Source organism: Solea solea, chromosome 19, assembly GCF_958295425.1.
Source record: "Solea solea chromosome 19, fSolSol10.1, whole genome shotgun sequence".
NCBI classification, from domain to species: Eukaryota; Metazoa; Chordata; class Actinopteri; order Pleuronectiformes; family Soleidae; genus Solea; species Solea solea.
Genome location: NC_081152.1, coordinates 1,072,929 through 1,100,746, shown reverse-complemented (window position 1 = coordinate 1,100,746; position 27,818 = coordinate 1,072,929). Strand labels below are relative to the sequence as shown.

General features: G+C 42.8%; 2 protein-coding genes across 4 annotated transcripts; one reads left to right on the top strand and one right to left on the bottom strand.

Moving 5' to 3' along the window:
• Window positions 1-582: 582 nt before the first annotated feature.
• Window positions 583-5,972, bottom strand: gfi1b (growth factor independent 1B transcription repressor). Of its 2 annotated transcripts, none has more exons than XM_058616567.1 (7): window positions 5,715-5,972; window positions 5,226-5,331; window positions 4,765-4,947; window positions 3,369-3,598; window positions 2,692-2,829; window positions 1,538-1,703; window positions 583-1,065 (listed from the first exon to the last, which is right to left on the bottom strand). In XM_058616567.1, the coding sequence occupies exons 2-7, from the start codon at window positions 5,320-5,322 to the stop codon at window positions 887-889; spliced, it is 993 nt and encodes a 330-aa protein (XP_058472550.1). In that variant the 5' UTR covers window positions 5,323-5,331; window positions 5,715-5,972; the 3' UTR covers window positions 583-886. The 2 variants fall into 2 exon arrangements, with proteins under 2 accessions (XP_058472550.1, XP_058472549.1); XM_058616566.1 differs by having other exon boundaries at window positions 4,765-4,950; window positions 5,715-5,966.
• A 2,273-nt stretch (window positions 5,973-8,245) lies between these two features.
• On the top strand, window positions 8,246-27,763 carry tsc1b (TSC complex subunit 1b). 2 transcript variants are annotated; one of them, XM_058617343.1, is made up of 22 exons: window positions 8,246-8,530; window positions 13,498-13,721; window positions 13,844-13,947; window positions 14,897-15,049; window positions 15,712-15,856; window positions 15,958-16,112; window positions 16,556-16,629; window positions 16,724-16,902; window positions 16,993-17,111; window positions 17,402-17,567; window positions 17,713-17,834; window positions 18,653-18,746; window positions 18,918-19,025; window positions 19,256-19,877; window positions 20,941-20,984; window positions 21,255-21,421; window positions 22,745-22,927; window positions 23,100-23,210; window positions 23,940-24,062; window positions 24,847-25,034; window positions 25,133-25,306; window positions 25,813-27,763. In XM_058617343.1, the coding sequence occupies exons 2-22, from the start codon at window positions 13,613-13,615 to the stop codon at window positions 26,504-26,506; spliced, it is 3,834 nt and encodes a 1,277-aa protein (XP_058473326.1). In that variant the 5' UTR covers window positions 8,246-8,530; window positions 13,498-13,612; the 3' UTR covers window positions 26,507-27,763. The 2 variants fall into 2 exon arrangements, with proteins under 2 accessions (XP_058473326.1, XP_058473325.1); XM_058617342.1 differs by having other exon boundaries at window positions 25,810-27,763.
• The last annotated feature ends 55 nt before the right edge of the window (window positions 27,764-27,818 follow it).

The following is a 27,818-nucleotide window of genomic DNA, read 5'->3' as shown; positions in this document are numbered from 1 at the left end:
CCAAAAAGAAAAAGATCCAAAAGAATGATTTTCCCCTCCACTGTGAAGTGTTTTAACATATTAAATGAATCTAGATATCTTTGGATATGTTTAGATATCTAAATCTCACCTCCTTGTCCTTTCTCTCCCCTTCATCTCCTCTGTCCCTAGTTTTCCTTTCACCACAACCCGTCTCTGCAGATGCTGCACATGTCTGAGTCGGTTCTGTCAGGAGTTTTTTTGTCTTTTTGTTTGTTGTTTCTTTTCTCTATAATACAGTATATCATACTGTGTACAGTGACTCGAGATAATGTATGTTGTAATTTCGGTGCTATACAAATAAAACTGAATAGAATTGAATGACAGAGTACTCATCTTTAAGTAATTTGTTTTTTATTTTGGAGTTGAAGATTTCTTCATTTAGTGCACAAGTTTTAAAAACCAAAATGTAAATAACTATAATTAATATTCAAGGCCCCCCCACAAAAAAATCAAATTCAGGCTAGGGCCCCATAAAGACTTGGGCCGGCCCTGCTGACTCAGCGATGATTTGTGTTTTCACTTTAATCCGTTTAAATCGACAAAAACAACCAAACAAGATGTTTTCAATTTTCATTCTCACTTTGAGCTTTTATTTTTTTTACAAAACAAAGAAAGTCTGACACAGAAGCAACAATCCACAATTTAAATTAAATAAAATAAAAGATAAAATATATTAACTTTGCGGTTTCTTCACGACACAAATGAATGACATTTTCCTTTAGGAGCCATGGTTCTCAAACTGTGGTGCATGTACCAGCAGATAACCACTGTTTTAGAACATAAATTAAATTTCACAGCTTTATTTTCTGCAAAGACCAGCTGAAATATTTACATTAATTTAAAATCCAGTTGTCCGGGTCCTGGTTCACTTCAAGTCGTGCTGGCTCTCGTGGTGTCTGCGCAGATCCACTTTGCGCTGGAAGCCTTTGGAACAAATGTCACATCCGAACGGCTTGAAGCCGGTGTGTTTCCTGCTGTGTGTGATCAGGTTGGAGCTCTGACTGAACGCTTTACCACACACCTGGCACTTGTGGGGTTTTTCACCTGGAAAATAAAATAAAACAGTAAGAAGATAAAATGATAAAAAAAAAGGAAAGGGGATTTGCGTAAAATTAATGTCTCCACTTCCTTTTCAGCTTCTTACCACTGAAGTTAGTTCCCAGTGTTTTTCTAGGTGAAGCTAAATTTTGCATGCATGGGTGAAGAACGGTGCCATTGTTAGGATTTGTTCAACATTTATTGGCAGCATAAATGTTCCTTTGACAGAGGCTCGCGTGGAGCAGGAAAAGCAGATATGCAAATGACCCGGGACATTTGTTTAAGTTTCCTTTTCTGATTTATCAGCACTTTTATTACTCCTGGAAACAATTCCTGCTCTCTGCACTTGGAAAGCAGATAATGACAGCGACGGTTTGCTGCTGTTACTGCTGCTGCCGCTGCTGCTGTTACTGCTGCTGCTGCTGCTGCTGCTGCTGCTGTTACTGCTGCTGTTACTGCTGCTGCCACTGTGACTCACCCGTGTGAATGTACGTGTGCTTCTTCATGTCCGACTTCTGGTGGAACCTCTTGCCGCAGAACTGGCACGGGTACGGCCTCGTGTCTGAGTGGATGAGCAGGTGTGTGGAGAGAGTGGACGAGCGTTTGAAGGACTTCCCGCACATCTTACACTCAAAGCTTTTCTCCTGATCAATGACAATAACATGGGGTCAGGGTTAGGAAGAGCAGAGCATCGTTCAAAAAAACTGATAATAGTCATTTGATCTTCACCCACAGATGACAAGATAAAATAAACATTCATTCATTCATCAAGTGGTAGAAGATCATGTAATAGTAAAATCAGAAGCTTCAGAAGAGCTTCTACTCTACTTTAATCCTGCAATGTAAAAACTATCATTTTAGTCCTAAAATCAGAACTTAAATAGCACATTGTTTGTTTTATGAGTGATTTAATTTTCCCGATTCAATTCAAAAACTGAAAACATATTGTACTTTTATCCCATTAAAGTAAAAGCAAGTGTATTATGTCTCGTCTGAGGATACTGTATTTGTTTTCATCAAAGTTCAAATCTGCCTTTATATTCAATATTTGTAACCTTTGACCCTGAAGTACTTTATTTAAATATGACCTAATGCCAAGCACCATGTCCATGATTTTCCATGAGGTGACGTCACAGCTTCCCTGATGTTTTGTTTGTCAGACGACACAGAAGCTACTTTCTCTCAGACTTTTCATTTGTAAAAATGATATTTGTATTTCCTTCCCGCTAGCATGGAAACCCTTAGCATATTTAGCATAGCATAGTGTCTCTACGTCGTAAAACACAGTCTCACAAGTTCAATATGAAAACAGCTGAATTATCCTGATGATATCTGTGAGTGACTTCACCTCCGAGTTCATCACATTCCAAATTAAAGTATCGCGGGCTAACCGCTGTTAGCAACAGCAGTCAATAACAACACTCTACATCAAACAGCGTAACAACGTCTACGGCTAAAGAAATAAACTTCACTGTGTGTGCGACGGATTCACTGTGAAACAAATGAGACAGAAATGAAATGATACGCTAACAGAATCAGTGTTTGTACGCATGGCAGCCATCTTGGTTGATTACAACAGCAACCTCGCAGAGTTAAGCTAAGCTAAGCAGAGTCCGAACCGTGGTCACATACCTGAGAGTGGACGTTCATGTGCTGCTCCAGACTGACGGCGTGACCGAAGGTTTTCCTGCAGATGCTGCAGCCGAACGGTCTGGTGCCGCTGTGCGACCTCCTGACGTGAACCTCCAGCCCGTGAGGGGTCGAGAAAACCTGCAACAGTCAGATCCTCATCATCAGACCCTCAAAAATCATTCCAATGTGAGAGAGATTTATCTTTGCTGTAGAGCAGTCGTTTTCAAACTCCGGGTCAGGACCCACACGTAGATCGTAGGAGATTTGTTTTGGGGCCACCGACTAAATCTTTTACTGAGGATGTATTAAATACCATGTTTAAAATATCTTTATTTATTCATGAAACATCTCATATCCATTGGAAATGGCTGGAAATCCTACAGTATATCCAAAATTATTAGCTGTTATCGGTCCAAAAATCACTGGATTGGAAAAAGAAAAATGTGAAAGCAGATACATCTGAACAGCCAATAAAAAATGTTTAAGTTTAAACAGCGTACCACTCTGTAGATACCGGAGGTTGTGATATTAGTATCAATTTCTGACATTAAAAAGGCCCACGCTCTTGCTCCGCCCCTGCTGTTGCTCCGCCCCTGCTAAAATGCATTTATGCTTGACATTTTCTTCTGCTGTGAAAGACAATGTGTGTGTGTGTGTGTGTGTGTGTGTGTGTGTACCTTGTCACAGGTGATGCAGTGGTAGGTGTTGGACGAGGGCGAGTAGTGCGTGCTGCAGTCCAGCGGCTGCTGCAGTGGCGGGCTGCGGCGGATGTGCGTGCCGTACAGACTGCTGGCGTGCTGCAGCACCGTGGGGCTAAAGGTCACCTGACGCAGCTCGAAGGAGCCGCCCATCGGCTCCCAGGCGTACGCCGGTTTGTAGAACGTAGGGAATTCTGCCGGGTGAGGCTCTGAGGACACACACACACACACACACACACAGAGAAGTTAGACCACAGACAAAATCACTGACAGCTGCTTTAAAGGTGCAGTGTGCAACAACGCTGTCATTTTATGGTTTGTGTTGAAATAATCTTTTGTAACTTATGATAATAATAATACGTTTCTACGCTTCTTCTGTTGAACGACATCTTTTCTGGTCTGTGAAGGCCACCGTAGTTCACCGTGGGGAAAGTGAGAAGCCGTCCATTTGCTACCATTAGATGTCACTTATTTGAACGCACTGGAACTTTAAGTCATTTTCAGAAGCTAATAAGGTCCAGGACTAGTCCACTCTGTCTCCGCCCCTTTTCCCAAAGGACTACGGTGGCCTCCACCGACCACAAAGCATGTCGTCATCAACAAGTGCATCCATGTATTATGAAGTATTATTTATTGATGTTTGAAAGCAAAAACACCTGATGGTTTATTCTAAGGCTACAGCAACAACCAAAACATGTTGATCTAATAGAATAGAATCAGAATTACTTTCTGTTCCACATGTTCCACTTTGCCAGTTGAGGAAAGTAGCTTCTTAACTTGAGTTTTCGTGAGTGTGGGTTTGTTCTCCTGCAGCCATGTTAATTCTCCAACTCCTTATATGGACGTCCTGGGTGTGTGTGTGTGTTGAAAGGTCACATATTCCGTCTTTTTTCTTCATCTTCGTATGTGTATGTTGTTGAGTCAAAGTTATGATTCATTTTATATCACATTTTTAGTCATAATATAAAGTAGTAATAATTGTGCAGAAGTCACAAAATAGAGAGTTTTTTTTTTCTTTTCATTTTGTTCATAAAAACGAGTGAAGTGAACTTTGAACTGTGACGTATTTCCCTAATTCAATGCAATTTTAAACATTTTGAGGACTTTTTGCTCAGGTGTGTTTATATAGTTGGTGAAAATGACATTTGCTTATATATATATTATATATTGCACATTCTTATACGCTCTGTATTTACTGTACATTTGAACAGAGTCATTGGAAAAAGCAGCTAAAATGCTCTAGATGACATTCTTCACCTTAATGGAGTTTTTTTCTTGGTTAAGTAAATGAATGAATTCAAGTGACTTCTATTGAATGTTCCTCTCTGGACCGTGAGTCGAGCTGTAGCAGCAGATTGGTGTTGTGTGGACTCACCTGTGAGGAGGTAAGGCTGCATGGGCGCTGCAGGAGCTCTGGTTGGTTCTGGGTGAACGGGTAAAGGACATGAAATCTCTGTCTCCTCCTCCTTTAATGAAGAAGGATCGTGAGGAGGGAGCTGCTGCTCCTGTGACTCAGGTGTGTGTGTGGAGTCTGAGCTCTGAACCTCTGCTGCTGCAGCTTCTGTCAGAATTTAAAAAACAAAAACTCTGAATCCTTAAACAACTTCACAATTACACTGAATACACAAAATACACCCAAGAATTTGTCAGTTAAGATTTGCACTGTTACAATTGCTTCTCCTTTTTTTTATTCTTCTAATCTTGTTTTGAAATGTTTTTCACGAACCAAATAAAGTTGTTTTCTTTTAACTTTAAACACTCACGTGATTCATGCACAAAGACAGGAATAATGATGCAAATCAAGCTGCTTTAAAGCGCTTATGAACAGAATGTTACCTGTTGTACATGCGAGGGCCTTCAGCTCGTCCTCGTGCGGGCGGTGAACATTAAAGGACGTGTTCCGTTTGTTTTTCACCAGAAATGAACGCGGCATGTTGTCATCCTGCACCAGAAAACATAATCATGTTATTATTGTTATTATTATTATTATTATTATTATTATTGTTCATTGATTCGCGAGACTTTTTCAAACAAAAACAAAAATAAAAATAGAATCGAACATATGTTAATAAAAACGTTGCCGTGAATCACTTTTCAGTGAATGTTAGTGACTTTTCAAAGAAACACTCGTTTTAAAACGACAGATGTGTCACTCTGATCATCCATATGGTAAACTCACGTCATAACACACGAGTCAAACTTTGTTTTTAAAGCGCTGAAGGAGAAAATGACATAAAAGCGCATTTTAAAAAAAAGTATTCTTGATATTTTTCTGCAGATATTGTTTTTAAAAAGTTTTACTTGCCACGCGCGGCGGTTACTCACCGTTACAGGAAAACAATCCCGGGAAGAATTATGAAAGGCGTCCAGGTAATACTGATACTGATAATAATAATAATGATAATGGTAATAATGATATTAAGTCTAACAGAAACGATTCAGTGGCAGACGGAGAATCCTCAATCCTTTCCTTAAAAGTGAGGAAAGCAAAGCTGCTGCTGCTGCTGCTGCTGCGTCTTTTCTCCTCCCTGATTTCAATCAGATAATTTCGCAGGAGAATCAGAGTGTGGTTTCAACCAATGACGAGGCCAAACGGCACATGGAAATTTGCCTAGAAAAACACGGGGCCCTCTCACACGCACACACACGCACACACACACACACACACACACACACAGAGAGACCCTGCTGCAGCAGCAGTTATTACACCAAACAACAGGTGAAGAGAAAAAAAAACAAAAACATCTTAATCTGATCAATTAAACACCTTTAAATACTTTCAAACGAATTTTAACCAATTAAATGTGGTTATATAAAAAAACTGTTTATCAAACACATTTGATTTTAAATAAATAGAAAAAATATATATGTAGCAGTTAAGAATTTAAGAAAAATCCCACCGGATACTTCCACCTAACAATGTTTGATTTACAGGATTCAATCGAAGTAATGCGTGTGCGTGTGCGTGTGTGTGTCCAACACATCATATGAGAGTGCAGCACCTCCAAAGATACACACACCAAACCAGTCCGGGAGATTTACTCTGCTCTCTCTCTCTCACACACACACTTACACACACACACACACACACACGCACACACACACACACACACACTGTAGGACACATAAAAATACATTCATAAAAATATAGAAACTTTAAAAAAAACTAAAATGATGATAATATCTATAAAAATGTTCATTATAGAAAAGTGTTAACAAAAATGTCGTTTGTGACATAATGTTTTGGTTGTTTAAAAAAAACTTAGATGAGGAAGTGCAGAAACTCAGAGACGTGGATTTACTTGAAAAAGAAAAGTGCAAGTGCGACACCTTGTGGTATAAATATGCACCAGAAATGTACTCTCTCTTTTTTATGTATTATCACCTTTGTATCACTTACAAAAATAATCGTAACTTATAGAAATATTAAATAAATAAACAAAATCATAATACATGCATTTACACATGTAACCTTCACTTTGTAAAATAACAATATATCATAAAATCATAAAATCATATATATATATACATATATCTATATGTACAGTATGCATTTTCCCTTTCTTCTTGGTTGTAAGTAATGTCACTTGTGAAAGTTAATTCATTCAAATACAAACTCTGTGCTCATTCTACTTTTGTTATCTCTAAATATTTCGAGATAGTTAAAGTAGAGTTAGCAATAGTTAGTGGTTATCAAAACTGTTAGCAAGAGTCAGGAATAGCAAAACTAATATTAACATTATTTTTTTTATTTTCTAACCAGGGCCGGCCTGAGCCTTTAGGGGGCCCTAAGCAGAATTTGACGCGCCCCCCCCCCCCCCCCCCCCCACACACACACACACTATAATGTTACATTATCAATGGTATTAATACAGATGGATTAGGAACTACTCTTCCCCTGGCACAGATGCATAAGGACCTCCCTATTTGTTCAAGAGTAGGTGCATATGGGAAGGGGGGTCTGGGGCTCCTCCCCCAGAAAATGTTCAATCTGGTAGATGTGATTTCCAATATTCTGGTGCATTTTTGAGATGGCCAGCTGGAGAAGGGCAATACACATTCATAGCCTTTGCTTTTTGACTTATTAAGGAAGTGACTTGGCTTCAGGGCCCCTTGACCTCTTGGGCCTGGTCGGCTCATTCAGTAATCCATCCTTGGCAACAATGTTTTGGGGCTCCCCTCTAGACTTGTGGCCCTTGGTAGACCCCTGTATTAATATAGTCATTATATACACCAAACCAGACACCTGTTAACCTTAGAGGGCACAGATCACACATTTATTTAAAACTTTCATATTCAAAGTGAAGCACTAAGTTAAATTAAAAAAATAATTAATTCATTCAATCATGTCACTTGTTATTTAATATGTTTAAAAACAAACAAAACACTAGATTGGGGGCCCCCTTGTGGCCAGCCGGCCCTGGTAGTCATCATGGTGTGGTGGGATTTTTCCAGGGGCGGGGCATGGTGCGATTTCAAAAGGGAAACATGTGTTTACGGGGACAATGAAAGAGCGACATTTTTTTTTTACCATAGGTGACGGAAAAGAAGTAGAAGTAGAAGAAGAAGAGGCTGGATTTACTTTGTAGCAAACATGTTTCCCAGCAACTATTGATAACTAAACTTTTGTTATACCTGACTGTTGCTAACGTTGTTTGTTACTAACATTCATTTTTAAATGATGACTAATCATTTGATAACTAATGCGATTGCAAACATTAACTCTGATACTTTTGCTCTTTCTAGACATTCAAATATTTTTGCTTTTCTCAACTATCGCTAACTTTGTTTTCCCTTGACCTTCGTGGGCTTCCATACACAAAATCACGCATGCGCTCTTCGCATGTGGGTCACGCGAAACCGCATCACGCACACTTCGTTCTTCCACCAGTGGGGACACTGTGGGAAAACAAGCCGAGACAAAAGAGTGGACATCTGCTGGGACCCGGGTGTGGATTAAATATGTGGAGTTATGACGAGTGGTGAAATTAGACACACGTGAGACCCACGGCGGGTGGCGTGGAGGTGAAAGTCTGGGGGATTATTTCTTATGCAGCCTGACAGCGGAGGCACACGGCGGTGGGAGGGGCTGTGAGGTGTTCAAGATGGCGGCGCCCTGTGGAGTGCAGCTCCTCTAGCAGGTAAACATCGTCATTATTTAACATTTCATCACTTTTTCTCACACAAAACAACAACGTGTTCCGCTCGTGACGCCACTAACGACGCGTCCGCTGCGCTTTTCCGCCGCGCGAACGCAAACTGACGGAGAAACGAGTCCCCGAGCGAGTGTGGTCGCTGCTCCCAGCTAGCGTTAGCTCTCGGCGGCTTGTTTTTCTCCAGTGAGCCGCTGATGTTTGTCGCTGCTTTTTCACGCGTCGTCGTCGTCGTGGATTCGTCTGCGTGTTGTGTTCACGCCGCGTGGCGCGTGTCTGATAACAGCTGCTTATGACTTTATAGAGAGAGGATGAAAGAAAGCCGACCCTGCCCATTGTTCTCCGAGACTTGTTTACGACACTAAACCACAGTCAGCAGCAGTGGTCACTCACACACACACACACACACACACACACACACACAGGACACTCGTGGACAGATGTGTCCTCGAAGACCTTTAACTGTCACATCTTACTCACAGATCCGTATCTGAATTACAGATCTAAACTCTTAAACAGTCCTTTTTTAAGACACTAGCCAACATGTCCTCTGTCTCCTATAGTGTCCACTTCCCATGGTTTATAAATCAAAGTATCAAGGACAGCTAAAGTTTGACATCAACACAGGGTCACATTAAAGAATCCGTCTGTCACGGTCTATGATTCAAACCTGCTCCTGTGTTTGGTCAAAGTCTGCTCCAAGATGATTCATGTACATGCTTCAATGACATTCATTCATTCATTCACTCTGGGAGAGAGAGACGCGTCCTACAGAAGACAAACATGATTGTGTGTCATGGACATGTCCTTGGAGAATTCTCACTAATGTTGGCAGGGAGACGCTACACGCAGCCTCTGAGCAACACACGCAAAACCCACTATTTACTCATTTATTTAGCATTTTTTGTTGTTGACTTCTTCTTCCTGTCTGTGTTATATTTTAACATAATTACACCTTGTAATTATGTTAAAATATAACACAGACAGGCACTGGTTATCTGCCAAATACCTAATACTGGCCTCCAATGATTGACCAGTTCAATCCCTCATACAGCAGCAGTGGTCAGTGTTTCTATATTAAATCTCAAGAATCTTTCTGTTTTCATCTTCCAGCTCCATCAAAGTTCTAGTTAAACTTGTAACATCTGTATTTGTGCTCATATTCTTCAAACTTTAATTTATGGACCAAATACAGAACAATCTGTAAGTTTCTTGTTTATATTTATTAAAATTTAAAATGTGTGAGGTAAAATTATTCCGATTATAGTCACAATTAGTGACACATTACTACTAGACATTTAGTTTTCTTTATGTTTAACTACACGGAACGTTATCATTTGCGTATAATCTATGTAAATGATTCTTTAATTTGATTTATTTTGCATAGATACAGAGCCACAGGAGGCAGAAAGTACATTTGACTTATTCAAAGCCTCCACCTTAATAAAAAATGTGTTACAATAGACAAAAACAGCACAGAAATAATACATAAACAATAAAAAGCAGTTATGAGATCGTATTTATTGCATCTTTGACAACACAGCACAGGAATAGTTTTTAGCTAAATGAGAAAACACTAGTGATGGTGAGATGAAGCCTCATGAGGCATTGAACCACTTGAGCCAATTGGTTCGAGAAAGGGTTCATTTCTCGAAGCTTCATGTGCACACGAAACCACCTACTGGCCAAGTGTATAATCACAGGCAGCTGTATCTGAACCACATAACCACATGTGTGATGAATTGAATTTTTGTGTCTGTTAGAAATGACTATGAATTACAAAAAATGTATGACCAAATCATTTCTGTACATATGTGTTTAATAAATTTTTTGAATGTATTCTGTGTGTGTAAGTCTTCCCAAAATGGTAATATCATAATATGGCAGGTTGTGCAATGTTTTTCTGAAAATGGCATGGGTGTAATCAGGCATAGGACAGTGAAAGTGCTTGTGGAACTAGGAAAAGGGCACAGATTATGCTTGTGAAACTTTGACAATGATGAGCCTCGCTGGCTCCATCCTATATCACCTATCCTACTCTCCTCCCTCTCCTAAATCTCTATCTCTCCCTAAACTCTCCAAACTATATAAACGCTGTCCAAACTCTAGTATCCAAACTCTCCAAACTATCCAAACTCTCAACTGACCGCAACTCTCCTTCAAAAACCCACATTTTGAATGGAGCCTATATAGGGGTCTATATAGCTGTAAAACCTCGCGCTAAATCTGAACCACTTCACGAAGTAATCACGTGGTACAGCCGGGCAGCGAGGCTTCGGACGTCATCATTTTTGGCTCCTCCCCTAAATGAAGCAAGCCTCGATACGCGCATCGCGGAAACGCCCCCTCCCCTACTCGGCACAGGCTTCGAAGCCTCGAAACGGAACGTCACATCACTAGAAAACACATGAGATATTATGAAAGTTAAGATGCTAGTCTAGTGAGTTTGTTTTAAATGAAATCAAACCACTTAGTACGGCTGCAACGACTAATAATCAATCACTAAATTAATTGTCAACTCATTTGATTGATTTGAATGTTGTTTTTGAATTTTTAAAACAAGCTCTTATATAACATTTGGCATTTCTTTCACAAAGTCACTGTAAACATTGAGAATGAATCTTAAACAGCTGCTGCTAAGCTGCTGTGTTGGGTTTCTTCGGGTTAACCCTGATAAATCATGTGTATATTTAAATTGAATATCCTGCTATAGGAGATATATGTGGATATAAAGCTGCACACAGGCTGTTTCTCTGGACTCATGAAAAAGACAGGGACAATACACTGTAAAAACAATACAATCTACTGTTTATGATCTGTATTACATGATCTTAAAATATAAACCTGTTGTTACCTTTCATTTCAGATCAAACCTGCTTTTTTATGTGCGTAACAAACGATGACATTGACTATAAAGGGCCAAATTCTGCTATAACACAAAAATTAGATCTAATTTAAAAATGTAATCTAATTTTGTATGTATATAATAAATATAATGATTATCAATGCACCCATTTAAAACCAGGAAAAGTCATCACATATATTTTATCATCATATGACGATATCCAAAATCTAAGACCAGATCTTATCTCATGTCAGTTTATACAGATGTGTATAGATATAATATCTATATATTGACCAGATGTAGAATCAATCACATCGTTGAAAAACATTGGATTCACACGGTTTAACTTAAATCACTAAACCTGTTTACAGACCAGGACCAGGACCAGAACAGTTAACATTTTAGGACGGGGATGTTTTTCTGTTTTATTTTTATCTAAACGTCCACGGGAGAAATATCCTCCTGTTATTTTCACTCTGTTCGTACATGGAAGTGGTCAGGCTGCATAAAGCTCCTTTGTGCTAACGTCAACGTTCCCAAACTGACACTGACATGCACGCACACGCACACACACACACACACACACACACACACTCTGACCTGTCCCTGTAAGAACTGGGAAAAACATCCTCGGCTGAATCCTCCTCACAGTAACCGCATGACTGAGCAGTTAATTGATAAACAGGGACACAATCGTGTTGTGATTCGACACACGGGGACACATTCTCGTGGTTTTTTATTATTATTATTATTATTATTATAATTGAATAATAACAAAATTAGGGCTGCAACAACTAATCGATTACCAAATGAATCCTCAACTATTGATTAATCAGTTTGAGTGCTTTTGATTTTGATTTTGATTTTTCAGCTTCTCAGATGTGAATTTCTTCTGTTTTCTTCCGAGATATACTGTATACACACACACCCACACAAAAATTGATTGTATAACATGTTTAACAAAGTAAAATGTCATCAGTCATATCAGCGGATCTTTGCGCGTTACGCCACTATCTGATAATAGATTTTAAAGTTACTATTGTCTGATACAGAGACGAGCAAAACCACGACAAACACACGAGTTGCAGCATCTCCTTCACGACTTCCTCTCGTGTTCTGGTGACTAACTCGGTCTCAGTCACTGCTGCAGGGAGAGCAGCTTCTTCTCTGACGCATGATTTCACTGGAAATTGCATCAAATTTATTGGAATTTGGCTCGATTTCTAAATGTCTCATTTTGGAAATAAGATCTATCTTCTTTGTCTTTGTTTTACCGAGCATCTGAATTCATGTTACGCTGCTGCTGCTGCTGCTGCTGCTGCTGCTGCTGAGTGTTTCTCTGAGGTTTTGGAGGTGGATGTGATGCTGCGTGTAGACGGCGCCCTCAGGATAATGACCTGCTTATTAGGATTACGATGGAGATTTTCATGGCTCTGCTGTAACCAGCCTCCATTTTAAAATCCCCTAATAATTACAACCTAATATACTGAACCAAAACAAGTCTTTTTGTGGTTTATAATAGTCGATAAATCTATATTTTCACAAAGTTTTAGAAGTTTTCTGCCGCCTGTTTACTTGATAAATCCATTCAGAGTTTTCTCTCTGGACATTTTTGAATTGTTTGTGTTTTGAAAGGCAGACAGAAGCACTTTCATCACCATCGTTTTATTATATACTTTACTATACTATATACTATACTTTGGCATTGTTAAGCACTGAGCTGTCTGAGCTGCATTTTATGAATGAAAGGTGCTAAACATCTGCAATATTCTATATAACAGCTGGTATTAATAATTATTGTTCTGCTGATGAAGAAACACAGGTCTTTATATCTTGTTATTGGATTATTGCCCAGTCCTTATCAATAAAATGATTTTATAATAATTGGCCAAATGATAAATAATAATGTGATGATTAAAAGAGGCTTATATCTAATTTATTTTTTATTACAAATATGGTGTATTACTGAAGTTTAAGTAATATTTGTTTGTATTATTTGTGATCGTTTAACATTTATATTTTATCAGCTGGAGGAAAAAAGAAAACCCTGCTGTCGGCTCAGAGTTGTGACTGATTCAGATGTTCATGTGTTTCTCCTGCTGTGACGCAGAGGTGCCTGGAGACTGTATTGGAGGGTGGGTCCAGGAGTTCTCCAGGCAGGCGGGGACGGACACAGCGAGAGAGACGCCGCTGCCTCCACCTCCTGCACCACCACCACCACCACCATGGCCAGGGAGCAGCCCAACGTGGGGGACCTCCTCCCACTCCTGGAGACCTCTGACCGCCACCAGCTGGAGGAGATCAGAGGCCTCATCAATGAGCAGCTCAGCACAGGTAAGACTCGTATACAGACTCGTGTGAGGAGCCAAATCAACTCCCTGCTGTGAGATTCATCCCATAGTTTGTCTGCCTCTCTTTTTAAAGTCGTTTTTTTTTGCATTCAATTTCTCTCAAAGAGCGAGGGTCGATGTTGCTGAACAGCCTGGTCGACTACTTTCTGGAAACAAACTCTGCACAGGCCGTGAATATCCTCTCCTCAGTCAGAGAGCCACACGATAAGGTGAGAAACAGTGAGAGGGGAATCTTTCCACGGAGAAGGTCGTGAACTTTGGGGAGATGAAGAGATGGAGAGTCCAAGTTAGAAGAAGCTACTGTAGCTCATCAGCTCAAACTGTGTCAGGGAAGAGTCGTGAAACAGTTTTCACAGAACAGACCCATCACGTCCCGACCATCCTCCTCTGCTCCTCCTTCATCTGTATTATTCATTCAAATATATCCGAACACGTACAAACTGTCATTCATTGACAGTTTAGATGAAGGTTCTCAGCTCCATCAGAGGAAGTTTGAAACTGGATTAGTGTGACCACTGTGATGCTCCCAGCCTCTGCAGGGTGAGGACACAGCTGTCGACATAAATCAGGCTGCTTTGCAAAAAAATCCATATTTATTTGGAGGATTCGATATTTATCCATAAAATCCTTTCTATCAGTCTTTGAGTGCGTGCAGTTTCCTGTCTCCGGTGTGCTAATCTGGCAATAATTTAGGCCAGACTCACAATCGTAATAATTGATCACAATAGTCTCATGTGAGTCTGTGAGTCAGCAGATTTGTTCATTACTTCACCACCGATGATGTAGAACCAGTCTTGGTTGTCGTGATTGTTTGTTTCCTCCGTTCTCTCCTCAAAACAACACAAACATTTACTGTTGGACATACAGAGCTCACAGCACCCTCTGCTGGACAACCTAAAAATGTCTGATGGTTATCGTAGGCTGGATGTTTTGAACTTGAACAGGTTCAAATTAATATTAATATTGTTTAACGATGCACCAGGCAGAATTAGATCTGTGAAAATCTCTTTCATGGAAACTGAAATACGTATCGGGATTAAATCGAATCGGGAATTTACGAACTGTACAGACTTTTTAAACCACCAGTAACTGTGTTAAATACATGTCTAATCCTTGTGTACTGCCTCCTCTTCTTCATCCTGACTTCCTCACCATCAGCACCTTCTGGACAGGATGAACGAGTGTATGACCAAACAAGCCTGTCGACTGCCCACTCTCACCCTGCTCGGCCATGTGATCCGCAAGCAGCCGTCCTGGATCCACAAGATCGCCCGGTACCCTCTGCTGCTCTCGCTGCTCAAATGCCTCAAGGTAACAGCTCTTTACACCACTCAGTGAGTCTTTCAGTGGGATTGAGTGGATGTGGAGGTACAGTGAGCTGTAGGCAGGTCAATTCACAGCTATATATTTGCACTGCAGCTTTATAGACCCTTTGCTTCTCCTGGCTAAACTGTTGCACAGGTTGAACAGTCTTAGTCTTTTCAAATGAGGCTCAAACCTTTCTTGATTTAATCGTTGATTTGATGAAATTTTAAGTTGCTAGAAGTCCAGCGATTCAATGTGATGCTCGACCGTGAAGTTAGTTTCATGTTGGATGTTGCACACACTCTCTCAGATCCAGCATTGGTCTGCTTTCCCCAAACGAGCTTCACGACAAACTTCTGTGTTTGAGGGCCAGCTGAGAGATGCGTTCAAGGAACCTTGTAAATGTCAACACTTCAGCCACCTTGTTGTAATAGATGCACTGCTGCTGCACAATGTAGGAAGTTATTATGTCATTGGAAAGGTATGGAAACCTTTTAAGCAATGCAATTATTGATAAAATATTCATTTATTTGATCTTTCTGTTTTTCTACGTTATTTTCAGTGTTTGAAATATTTTTATTGCAAACACTTTTAGATTTTTGATCATTTTTTCTGTGTTGGGAAGCTTTTGTTATTCGTGATTGATCATCTGGATTCCTTCCTGTCAGACTGATACAGATGTGGTGGTGCTGATAACTGGCGTGCTGGTGCTGATCACCCTGTTACCCATGATCCCTCAAGCCGGGAAACAACACCTGTGGGAGTATTTTGACATCTTCGGCCGCCTGGCTTCCTGGAACCTTAAAAACCCTGGTGAGATTGTTTCTCCTTTTCCATCGCCTTGTCCTCGTGACATTGAAGGTTTCACATGTCTCCGTCCCGAGTTCACGTTTGTGCATTTGTCACATGTTCAGGACACGTCTCAGAGGTTTATCTGATCCATCTGCACGCCAGCGTCTACTCACTCTTCCACCGCCTCTACGGCATGTACCCGTGCAACTTTGTGTCCTACCTGCGATCCCACTACAGCATGAAGGAGAACATGGAGACGTTTGAGGAGGTGGTGAAGGTGAGGATTTGACCTTTGACCTCTGCTTCTGATTCTGTACCATTGTTTTTTTTGGTAGCATCTATGAAAATATTTAGGAGGATCTCATGGAACATTTCAGATATCGAGGGTTTTATTGGCGTTCCAAACTGATCTAAGTGGGAATAGACAGGCGCGTGCTGGCCACAGTTTTTACATGAGTCTCACAGCGTCATCACGGCGCCATCACGACGTCATCACAGCGTCATTACATCGTCACAGATCGTGATCGCAGCGTGATAATGTTGGTGATAATCGGTGACGTCGCGCCCAGTTCTGTCTTCCAACATGTGATGTGAATAGAACACCGAGCGCGACTAGTTTGCTCCTTGTCTCTGTGAATGTTTCCGTGTAACAGACTTTGTCTCGTTCGGTGTGACGATGGTGACACAATCACAAATCTGTTCTTTGTTTCCTACATTCAGCCGATGCTTGAACATGTGCGTTTACACCCTGAACTGGTGACGGGAACCAAGGACCACGAGCTGGATCACACCAGGTTAGTCGCCTGCTGCTGCTGCTGCTGCACCGACACGCTACATGCTCTGATGTCTAAACTTCCTCTGTAATAATCGCTCTCTTCACCGATGTAGGTGGAAAAAGTATGAAATCCACGATATCGTCATTGAATGTGCCAAAGTTTCTCTGGACCCTAAAGAGGCCTCCTGTGAGGAGGGCTACGCCACCATGCCTGAGAGCTTTTACCCCCATATCCACATGCGACCACAGGACTGCACCTCCAGCCCTTACACTGACCTTCACAGCAGCTACGGTCAGAATCAATGTTTCCTTTATCTTCAAACAGGCTGCAGGTGACGTCCATGTCAACCATTGATCAGACCATCTGTCTCTTTGACAACAGGAAGCTCTTCTTCAACCCCGTTCTCCACTCCTCGGCAGCCGCTGGCCCCTCCCCTGTCCTTGCCCCCTTTCTCAGGGACACAGTCCTCGCACCGCAGTCCCCAGACCTCCAGACGCCAGGTGAGATCGTCAGAGTCCTGCCCAGTAACTGATGATGATGGCAGCAGAGCTTCGGTTTCACTGTCGCACACGGCGTCATGTTTACGCTTCATGTATCGACTGTCGGTGAATCACTCGATTCCTTTTCTCCCTCAAAGTCCTCGATCGGTGCTTTAAAACCAGAGCTACGTATTATAATATTCAGGACTTTTGTAGAACTAATTTATGAATTAATTATGAAAGGGTGAACTCGGGGATGACATCACACGCAGCGTCTACATATAAACGTTTGCTTTTCATCTGTTTTCCAGAACTCCACCTGTGAACTCAACTCCTCCTGCGGGGGGAAGGACCCTCTGTGGAGCCCCTCCTCTTTGTGTGGCATGGCCACGCCCCCTTCCTCCAGGGGCATGTCACCCAACTTGGAGCTGTCACACAGTGCCTCACACCTGCCCAGCCGCTTCCACTGCACATCAGGTACATCAGCGTGCAGATGATGATGTTGTTGTTGTTGTTGTTGATGATGTTGATGATGATGATGTTGTTGTTGTTGTTTTTGAAACGTGTGCGACGCTGTGGATGTTTGTCTGTTTTACCAGCTGATTGTTGTGTTTGTGTGCAGGAGGGAAAGGAACGCCGGCCTCCAGCACTCCAGCCACGTCCTCCCCACCACCCACTCTGTCAGATGACTTCCCCATAATCTCATTACCAACCAACACAGTCCAGTCCAGTCCACCAAGGAAGGTATGCTGTCTCTGTGCCGCCTCTGTGCCGCCTCTGTGCCGCCTCTGTGCCGCCTTAAATCCTGCTCTCTCTGTCACTTTGTGTGTCACTGACACACAAACCAGTGCTGTTTTATTTAACTGGTCCTGTAACTCGACGGCTGGTCCGGGGGTTTGAATCCTGTCAGGTCCTGGACTTGCTACCAGTGTTGTTCTTGGCAGCCATTCTCGATTTAGTCTTAGTCTTTGGACTAAAATGCTTTTTAGTGTGATAGTTTTAGTCGACGAAAACTCAAAAAGGTTTTAGTTAAAAAAATAAGTCTTTTCACAAGTTAATTTAGGTCAAGATTTTCCAACACTTTTCAACAGTTTTTTCATGAATTGATGACTTCCTTGTACAATAGTGTCTCACACATAACTTGTGAAAATGACATGTGCTTTCCACATTTCCACAACCGGCTCTAGGTCGGCTTGAAAAAGCTTGGAGCGATGGTGGTTTACAGTGATTATTGTCGTTTCCTTTTATTTTTAAGACTCATTTTCTTTTAGTATAAAATGTTATAATAAAAATATAACGGGGAACACACACACACACACCAAAAAAACAAACACATTTTCTCTTTACATGGAGTGAGGTGGTGATGTTTCTCACGTGAGACGTTCGTGTAAATGAATCTGAGAAAACATTAAAACAATTACATTGTAACGGATTAATAACTGAAGTCTGAATCTGAAGCTTTATCCGTCTGTTATTCAGGAGACGTGAGATCAGCTGTGGTCGACCGCTGACTCACCTGCTGAGATTTTCTCTGAAGAAACAATAATGTTGTGACTTTTCAGGATCGTCGACATGCAGAAGGTGGAAAACCTGTGCTGGTGAGACAGGAGCCGGTGAAGGACGTGGAGAAAAGTGCAGAAATATCAGCCAACAGAGGTGAGTCAGCATGACTCTCATTCATATTGATTAGTCTTTTCAGGCCTGAGCCTGACTGAGATCGGACTGAGACGAAGCAACTGTCACACAAATATAACGACCACAGATTTGTAGTTTTAAATTCTTTATTATTATTATTATTATTATAAGTCGTCCTTTTTTCTGCGTCAGATTCAGGAGCTGCTGAGAACGTCTCCATGACTTTGACCGAGCTGTCGGTCTTCATGAAGAAACAGGAGCTGGAGCTTCAGCTGAGAACAGAGAAGGAGAAGGAAGAGGGTGAGTGACGCAGAAACCTGAAAATAATCCCACAAAACATGAGAAATCACTCATTTAATGATGTTGAAGGAAACAATTGTGTTTTGCTAAATCTGTTCTAACACAAATATTTCAATCAGAACATATAATAATATGATGATTATCAATGCAGCATCCTTTGAAACCAGGAGAAGTCAGCACAGATTGCCCCTTGGGCCCCTGTTGAATGTGTTGTTTTGCCTCTGCTGCAGCCGCCTTCACAGAGGAGCTGCTGAAGATCACTGAAGAGAAGCAGGAGCTGCCGAGTCTGAGGGACTTCGACTCCCCGTTCTTTCACACCACCGAGACTCTGACCGGCTACCAGGCGCAAGACAAGACGCACTCCAGCCTCCAGGCCGGAGGCTCGGTCAGAGACGCCCACCGCGTCAGCTCAACACCAGACAAAGCAGAGAACACGGTGAACAGCAGCGGAGGAGGAGGAGACAGCAGGAGCTCGGCCCTCGGTCTGGAGCAGTCCTGGTCCTTCCAGTCCTGTTTCACGCCCATAGATCACCACCTGCACCGCAGCCCCTCCGCACTGGACGACGAAGTGGCCAAACTGGGGATGTTCTCCCCGAGCCCGCGCAGCAAGACCCCGGCGCCCATACCCTACGAGTCCTTCTTCGACCTGGCTCTGCCCAGAGCGGCGTCGCTCTTCGTGGGACAGAAGACGACGGAGGCGGTGCACAAAGCGGCGCTGGAGAAGCTGCTGCAGAGGGAGGAGGGGCTGGAGGACGGGGAGGAGGAGGAGGGTGTCGTGTCTGCGTCACCACTGGAGGTGCTGGATCGCCTAGTTCAGCAGGGGAGCGACGTCCACGACAAAGTTCTGAAGAGGTGAGGATTTATCGTTTTCTGCCGTTATAATAGTAAAGATAATGATAATAATAATAATAAACTTTATTTATACAGTTCTTTAATTAACAATGTTACTCTGGAGAATCAGCCTTACTAGAAATAAATGAAATATTCTTAAATTGATTAAAAATGTCTTGTTTGAAATGTTTGAATTAAAATACGTTTGAGAACCCGATAATATTTATTTATTTATCTGTATAAACCACTGTCTCTATCGCCCCCCCGACACCTCACCACGCAGCCCCGGGGGGGGCCTGCCCCACTATTTGAGAACCACTGGGGTAGAGACAGAGGAGAGTGGGTTTTACGATGTAGAGTCAGAGAGAGAGTTTGAAAAGCAAAGGCTTCATCTCCTCTAGTCACAGAAACAAGAACAGCTCCGTCAGCTGATGATCACACAGGAAGTTCTCTGTTTAGAGGTTTGGTGATGTAGACTGGAGCAAGACGTTTAACACGTAGGTTCTAGTGACATGAGTCTTATTACTTATTACTTTACTTTCACTACTTCAGTAATAAAAAAATAACCTTTAACATTTTAGTCAGTTCTGTTTCTAAATCTGCAGTGGTTTATTTTTCTCTTCTCTGCACTGAGTTTGTTTTCACTCTGTTTCTGTGGCTCAAAGGAAACGCCCAGAAGAGAACAAGTATGACATTGTTCAGAAGGCACCGCCCCCATTTCTCCTTTCTTTACACACACACACACACACACACACACACACACACACACACACACACACACACACACACAGAGTCCAGAGACAGAGTTGGTCACCTCTGGTCACTGAAGACTGAATCTTTACTCGTGTCATCAGAGAAGAAATCACCTGTCACTCACGTGTTCTTGTAACATTAATTTAACTGTTTCTGTAAACTTTGACAACATGTGCACAAACATGGAAGAGTCTTCCATGTGTTGTCTATTCTCTGTACGAGTCAAAGCGCTGGATTATCACATCGTCCCATTTCTGCTCGTCACACTGTGTCTGAAAGGTTCTTCTCTCGTGTCTGTAAATGTAAACTGTGTTTCCTCGTCTCTTCTCAGATTACCTTTGCCAAGTAAGTCCGCTGACTGGACGCACTTTGGAGGTAAAGCACCACACCCACAGTGTCGCTCACTGATTATTGATTATTGATAATCCAGACATGACCAGTGATTCATCACATCAAGTCTGGACGAGGAGTTTGTTTGTTTGTTTTCAAAACACGACGTTTCCCACAGTTCTGCAGAAAATCTGTAATGTAAATTATTAACACACTTCATTTCCTCTGTGCTGTCTGTGTCTGTGTCTGTGAGTGTGAATCACACATGTATATGATGATGATGATGACGGTGATTAACCATTGCGATCTCCCCAGGCTCGGCTCCGCTGGACGAGCTTCACACGCTGCGCAGTCAGCTGCTCCTGCTGCACAACCAGCTGCTGTACGAGCGATACAAGAGGGAGCAGCACGCCGTCCGCAACCGACGCCTCCTCCGACGCATCATCAACGCCACCGCGCTGGAGGAGCAGAACAATGCCATGGCAAGTTCACACCGCCTCCTTATCACAGTTTTACCTCCACCAAGCAGGTTGTGTTCTCAGAGGGCGTGGCTTTGTCTGTACACTAACATCCAGTGATCACCAGAGTATCTTCCTATTACATTTTGGTAATCTACCCAATGAAATCCATATTTCTTATAAACACTGTAAGTGAAACTGTAAAAAAACACAAATCGTATCTATATTTAAATGAATATGGGTACTATCAGACTAGGTTTCATGTAACATGGTTCAGTCTCATTGAACAAGGGAGCAGAGCTTTCATCTGCGGCTCTGACTGTGTTCAACTCTTCAAATGCAAACTCAAAACCCACCTGTTTCAAATATTCTACTCTCTGTTTTTAAAGATAAGATAAGATGCACTATTATTATTATCATTATTAACTTCAGATGTTTATGTAAGAAAGTAACGAGTGCTGTCAGTTAAACGTGTTATTAACGTGTTATTAATGCGTTAACACAAACCCATTTTAACGGCATCTATTTTTTATCGTGAGATTAGCGGTTTTTTTTCACATGCTGTTGCAACAACTAGTAACGTTAGAAAAACTACAACATCACACTGGATCTAGCTCGACCGCAGACACAACAACAGGCTGCACACACGCTGCACACACGTGTTTGGGCCAAAGAGTAGTAGCTAACGTTGTGTGCTGAGCAGCCTGGATCATTTCTGATAGTAGTAATGATGTATGCAGTGTTACCAACCAAGCTGATTATTGATTATTGATTATCCAGACATGACCAGTGACTGGCTCCACCCACGACGCAAAAAAGATTGACTTTGTCTTGTTGAGCTACGCGGTCATGAGGCTCAGTCCACAGTCCAAACACAAGCCCCACTCAGGACTTTACCAGTCCAAACCACACTGTACTGTACTGTACTGTACTAAACCAAACCAAACCATGATGGAAACACAACATTTATCTGAGTGTCCTCTCTAAAACTGTGTGTGTGTGTGTGTGTGTGTGTGTGTGTGTGTGTGTGTGTGTGTGTGTGTGTGTGTGTGTGTGTGTGTGTGTGTGTGTGTGTGTGTGTGAGTGTGTGTCTGTGTGTGAGTGAGTGAGTGTGTGTGTGTGTCTGTGTGTGTGTGTGAGTGTGTGAGTGTGTGTCTGTGTGTGTGTGAGTGAGTGAGTGAGTGAGTGTGTGTGTGTGAGTGTGTGTCTGTGTGTGTGAGTGTGTGTGTGTGTGTGTGTGTGTGTATGAGTGTGTGTCTGATGCCACTTTCCTTTTCTGAGTTTCACAGTCTGATGCAAACTGCCTGAAAACATGGAGACCTTTATCATCTGTGTGTGTGTGTGTAGAAGGGCCAGCTGAACCTGCAGAGTGTGGACATTTTGTCTCTGAGGGAGAGTCTGCAGGTGGAGCAGCAGAGATACCGGCAGCTGTGGGAGGACAGAGAGACAGTGGTGACCAGGCTGCACAGTCAGATCAGACAGCTGCAGCAGGGCCGAGACGACTACTACACCAAGAACCAGGAGCTGCAGGTGCACACGCACACACACACACACTCTCACACACCTTCACACACACACACACACACACACACACACACACACACACACACACACACTCACACACGTTCACACACACACGTTCACACACACACACACGGCTACAGAAGAGTCACCTGTTCTAATCTGGTTCTGGTTTCTCCAGAGTAAACTGCAGGAGTGTCAGAAAACGATGGATGAACTGGAGGCGGAGCTTCAGAGAGCCAATAACAAAGTGTGTCACACTGGTCACCTCCTCAACCAGATGACCATCAAGGTAAAGTAGTGAACACTTGGTGAATGTGTAACATGGCCGCCGTCATCTGTTTATCCAGGAAACATTAGCAACATCGTGAACAACAAAAACAACAAAAACACAATAAATAATAATAAATCTACACAAGAGTGTCATCGAACGGCACAGTGTGACACGAGCAATATGCAAATACGGCGTGATGATGTCACAGATGATTCTAATGAGCGTATGACGTGTTACAGCGACCTTTAAGTCTGGACACAAGGAACTGACGAGGACATCAAGAACTGTGGTGGACACTTCACTCACACTGTGGTTTTCAGGCCCCCCCCCCCTCCTGTCACCTCCCTGTAGACACACACACACACACACACACACACACACACACACACACACACACACACACACAGTCCCAGGGCTCAGTTGCCGTGGAAATGTGGTCTGTCCCTCTCTATTTTTAGGTGTTTGACTGGAGGCTCGGGGTGTTGTTGTTCTGAACACTGTTTTCTCCTCTGACCCAGACTGAACTGAGATCCTGTCAAACACAGGAACAGCTTTTTTAAATCAGACGTGCATCCACACACTCCACTGGAACTTTCCAGACAAGCTGAACACAAACGTTACACAACAATATAATGTTTCCTCATTAGAGTCGAACACAAATGTCAACATTTAGCTGCTGACGCTAAAAACCCCAATGATTCTGTTGTAATGTTTTAACCTCCGTCATTTGTCTCGCGTGTCCTTCAGCTGAGCAACAGTGAGAGCACACAGCAGCAGATGAGCTTCCTGAACAAGCAGCTGCTGCTCCTCGGGGAGGCACATAAGCTGTCCATGCAGGAGTTACACCACAGCTCCACCGATAATACAAAGGTACGCTCTAACTGTGTGTGTGTGTGTGTGTCAGACTCTGCAGAGACGACGTACTGAGGTGAAAACAGGGACACTAATTGGGTTTGTTGGGCGTTGAGTCAGAACTGTGCAACACTGAGGCTTTTGTTTTTAGTTTCACAGGAAGTCACAGGAAGCTTCATCCCAAATATGTCATTAGAAGTGTGTGTTAATGTGTCATGGATCCTTTTGTGTCGTTAAATTGCGTGTTTGTTTGTTTATTTCTGTCCGTAAACAAAGTTCAAAACTCTCAGGTTCTCATTGATTTACATAATTAACAGACATCTACAGAGTCTATATTCTGATATATAGGAGACATGTGTGGATGTGAAGCTGCACACAGGTGAGAGTGATGCACTGTAAAATAAAATATAAATCTACTGTTCATGATCTGTATTACATGATCTTAAACATACTTTTCATTTCAGATAAAACCTGCTTTATTTCTTTAAATACGATCACAGTGACTATAAATATGACACGATTAATTAGGCTTAGTCGTAGGATTAGACATTAATAGGATTGTGTTATTATTGTTATAATAGTTATATATTATTTATTAATAGGAATTAGGATTAGACATTGCCTAAAATGAAAAAGGTAAAACATTTCTGCACGTTTGACTGACAGATTACAGGAAATAGTTGAGCTGGAAAACCAGGAAGTGACTGAATAAAGTCAGTTAGGTCAGAAATGGCGAGTGTTAATAGTTTCTCTTTGATTTCCTCCTCCTCTCCGCTGTCGTCGTTTATCACTCGTCTCTCAGGAGACGCAGATGCTGCAGGTGTCTCATGTGAAGGAGGTGGAGACGCTGAGGCAGAGTCTTCTGCTCCAGGGTCAGAAGCTGGAGGCAGCGCAGCAGAGAGTGTCAGAGCTGGAGACCCACCTCTCCAAGAAGGAACACCTCATCGCAGAGCAGAAGAAGTTCCTGGAGGATGTCAAGTGTCAGGCTAAGTGAGTGTCGGACCATTCTGAGCTTTCGCTGAGACTGCAGCACATGAACTTCTCTCCTGATTGCACCTGTCTGCTGTTTTCCCTGTCTCTCTGTTTAGGGCGGAGCTTCAGGCGTCAGACAACAGGTACCAGGCTCAGAGAAGAGTCACTCAGCTGCTGCAGACTGAACTCCTGCAGCTCTACAGTCGCGTAGAGATCGAAGCTCCTGCCAGCAATGCTGCCAGCTCACCACCAGGGGGCAGAGCTGACCCACACGCCCCTGCTGACTCCAGGTCAGGCTCAGAGTGCACACTCTTACTGAGACTCAGAATCAGCTCTTTATGTGTTTCTCCAGAGAGACTCACTCTCCCACACCAACGTCCAGAGAGAAAACCACGGATTTTAACATCACACACACACACACACACACACACAGGAGTTATTGATCCACTGCTGCCTCCATCACTAAGTTCAAATGTCTTATTTTTTTAATTCAGCTTTCAAAATCCTTTGTTCAGATTTACTTCAGTGACACAAAGTGACCACACGAGGCAGCAGAGGACCAGCAGCGCCTGTGTCCCCGCAGCTAAAATCACTGATTTTCTCTCTGGGCTTTGGTGTGGGAGAGTGAGTGGTTTATAAACTTCAGTTTCCTGTTGGAAAAGTCTGTCTCACAGTGAGATAAAGACGTGATCATGGGACCTCACAGATTCAGCTTTTATTTTGGTGACGTCTCGTTAAGAACTGTAACATCTGTGATGTTTGTGTGAAACGTGTTTGATTATTTTCTCCTCAGCAGTGTCCCGGTGCCAGATGGACCCAGTAAAAGTCACAGGAATGAGGCGGCGGCAGCGGCCAGTAGATCACCACACGACTCCCCTCGTGGCAACGGCAGCACTTTATCGCCAGGGCAACCAAAGGCGAGCAACTCTTCCAAGTCATCAGCCAACGCTGTCAACGGCAGCCAGGACCTGGCTCCTCCTCTGCTGGTGGAGCCGCTGCTGTCCTGTCCCCACATGAGCCCGCTGGCACCGCTGCCACCCGTCGACACACCGCTCACCGTGGGCTCTTACCCCAGCGCCAAGAGCTTCCTGGGCATGAGAGCGCGCGAGCTGTTCCGCAACAAGAGCGAGAGCCAGTGCGACGACGACGAGGAGGAGAAGCCGCCGCCACCGCTCCTCGCCGGCCTCGCTCACACTCTGAAGACTGAGCTGTGTGTGGAGCAGCCCGGCCCGGGCTACACCGGCCCTGTAAGCCCCGCCCCTTCCCTCGCTCCCACTCCTCCCCCCGCCTCGGTTCCCGCCGCTCCTCTCACTGTGTCCACTAAGCAGCCGCCATCAGAACCACAGCGGCAGCAGCAGAGAGGGTCCAACCAGGAGAGTCCCCGCAGGAAGGCGGGCGCCGGAGGGCGGGGTCAGGCAGTGGCGGGTCGCCCCCGGCAACAGCATCTTAAGATCATGGACTATAACGAGACACATCACGAGCACAGTTAAGAGACACAGACGTGAGTGTGGAAGTGGACAGACTTGTAATAATGGAGGAGAGCTACAAAATCAGCAGAGTAACATTTGTGCTATTCTGAAAAATTCAGTGTTATTTGATCCATTCCTCAGAGTGGACAACAGGATTTCACCTTTGACCTTTTCCTTTGTATTCCACACTGATTCATTCCTCTGAATAATGTTGACAGGGACACGGAGTGGAGGAGGCAAAGCTCATGAATGTGATATGATCCGGAGGCTGAGCCTTAAACGCTCGTTCAGCTCAAAACATTCAAAGAAAAGACGGCAATTATTTGATTCAGATCAAATAAAATCTGAAGAAATTCTGCAGGAATGTTGTTTTAGGTTGTTTTGTTTTAGGTTTTAGGAAAAACTGATCCCAGACCTCACAGTGAAGAAACGGTTAAATGAAAACCACGGATTGAAATTCGATTTGAAACAGAAGCAGGGCAGGATTTGGTTGTGACTCCGGATCGACTCGAGTGTTTAAAGCAGAACAAACTCATTGTTGTGTCTCATTGTTGCTCGATTCAATTGGAAGAATTAACATTTCCATACAAAACTCTTTTTTTCCATAATACTGTATAATGTTTTGTTTTTTTTGCGGGTCTGAGAAGGTGAAGGACACGACATCATGTTGATTCTCGTGTTCTGGTGAAGCTGCAGAGAGGAAAGTATGAAAATTAAGGAATTGATGAAGTTTTATTCATTTTTTTTATGAATTCCATATTGTGTTGTACCTTTTTAACTCAGCGGTCCACGAGGTTTCCTCACAATTACATATCCTGAATTCAAATATCAACATTATTTTTGGTATTTACCACGAGCTGAGTGTTATTTGGACGTGCCATGAAACATTTGGCTCATTTCAGATGAAGGTGTTGTCATTCATGCTGTGAAGCGACTGAAGACCGCCCGACAGGTGTTCCTTCCTGCAGGTCCGATAAACGCGGCGTTGCCTCCTTCCTGCGAAGTATTAAGAAGTAAACTCTAAATCCTGTTGTCCACCGGGAGCTCCTGCTGTCATTTCCTTCTGCCTCGCTATCTAAAGCATGTTCAACAATCCACGTAAAACGCAGACCTTAGTAACTACAGCAAATCCTGACAGAAGGTACAATCAGCACAAACAAACTGAAGAGAAGCGCAGACGCAGAACCTGGGACTAAATGGCAAAAAAGGAAGTTCTTAAAGCAGTGGCTTGTGTTTAACTGTGAACAATAAAGATCGTCTTCAATGTTTTGCACTACATTTACTGACTCTTGCTTTGATTTATTCCTGAATGACTTCACGTTCAGCTGTGATT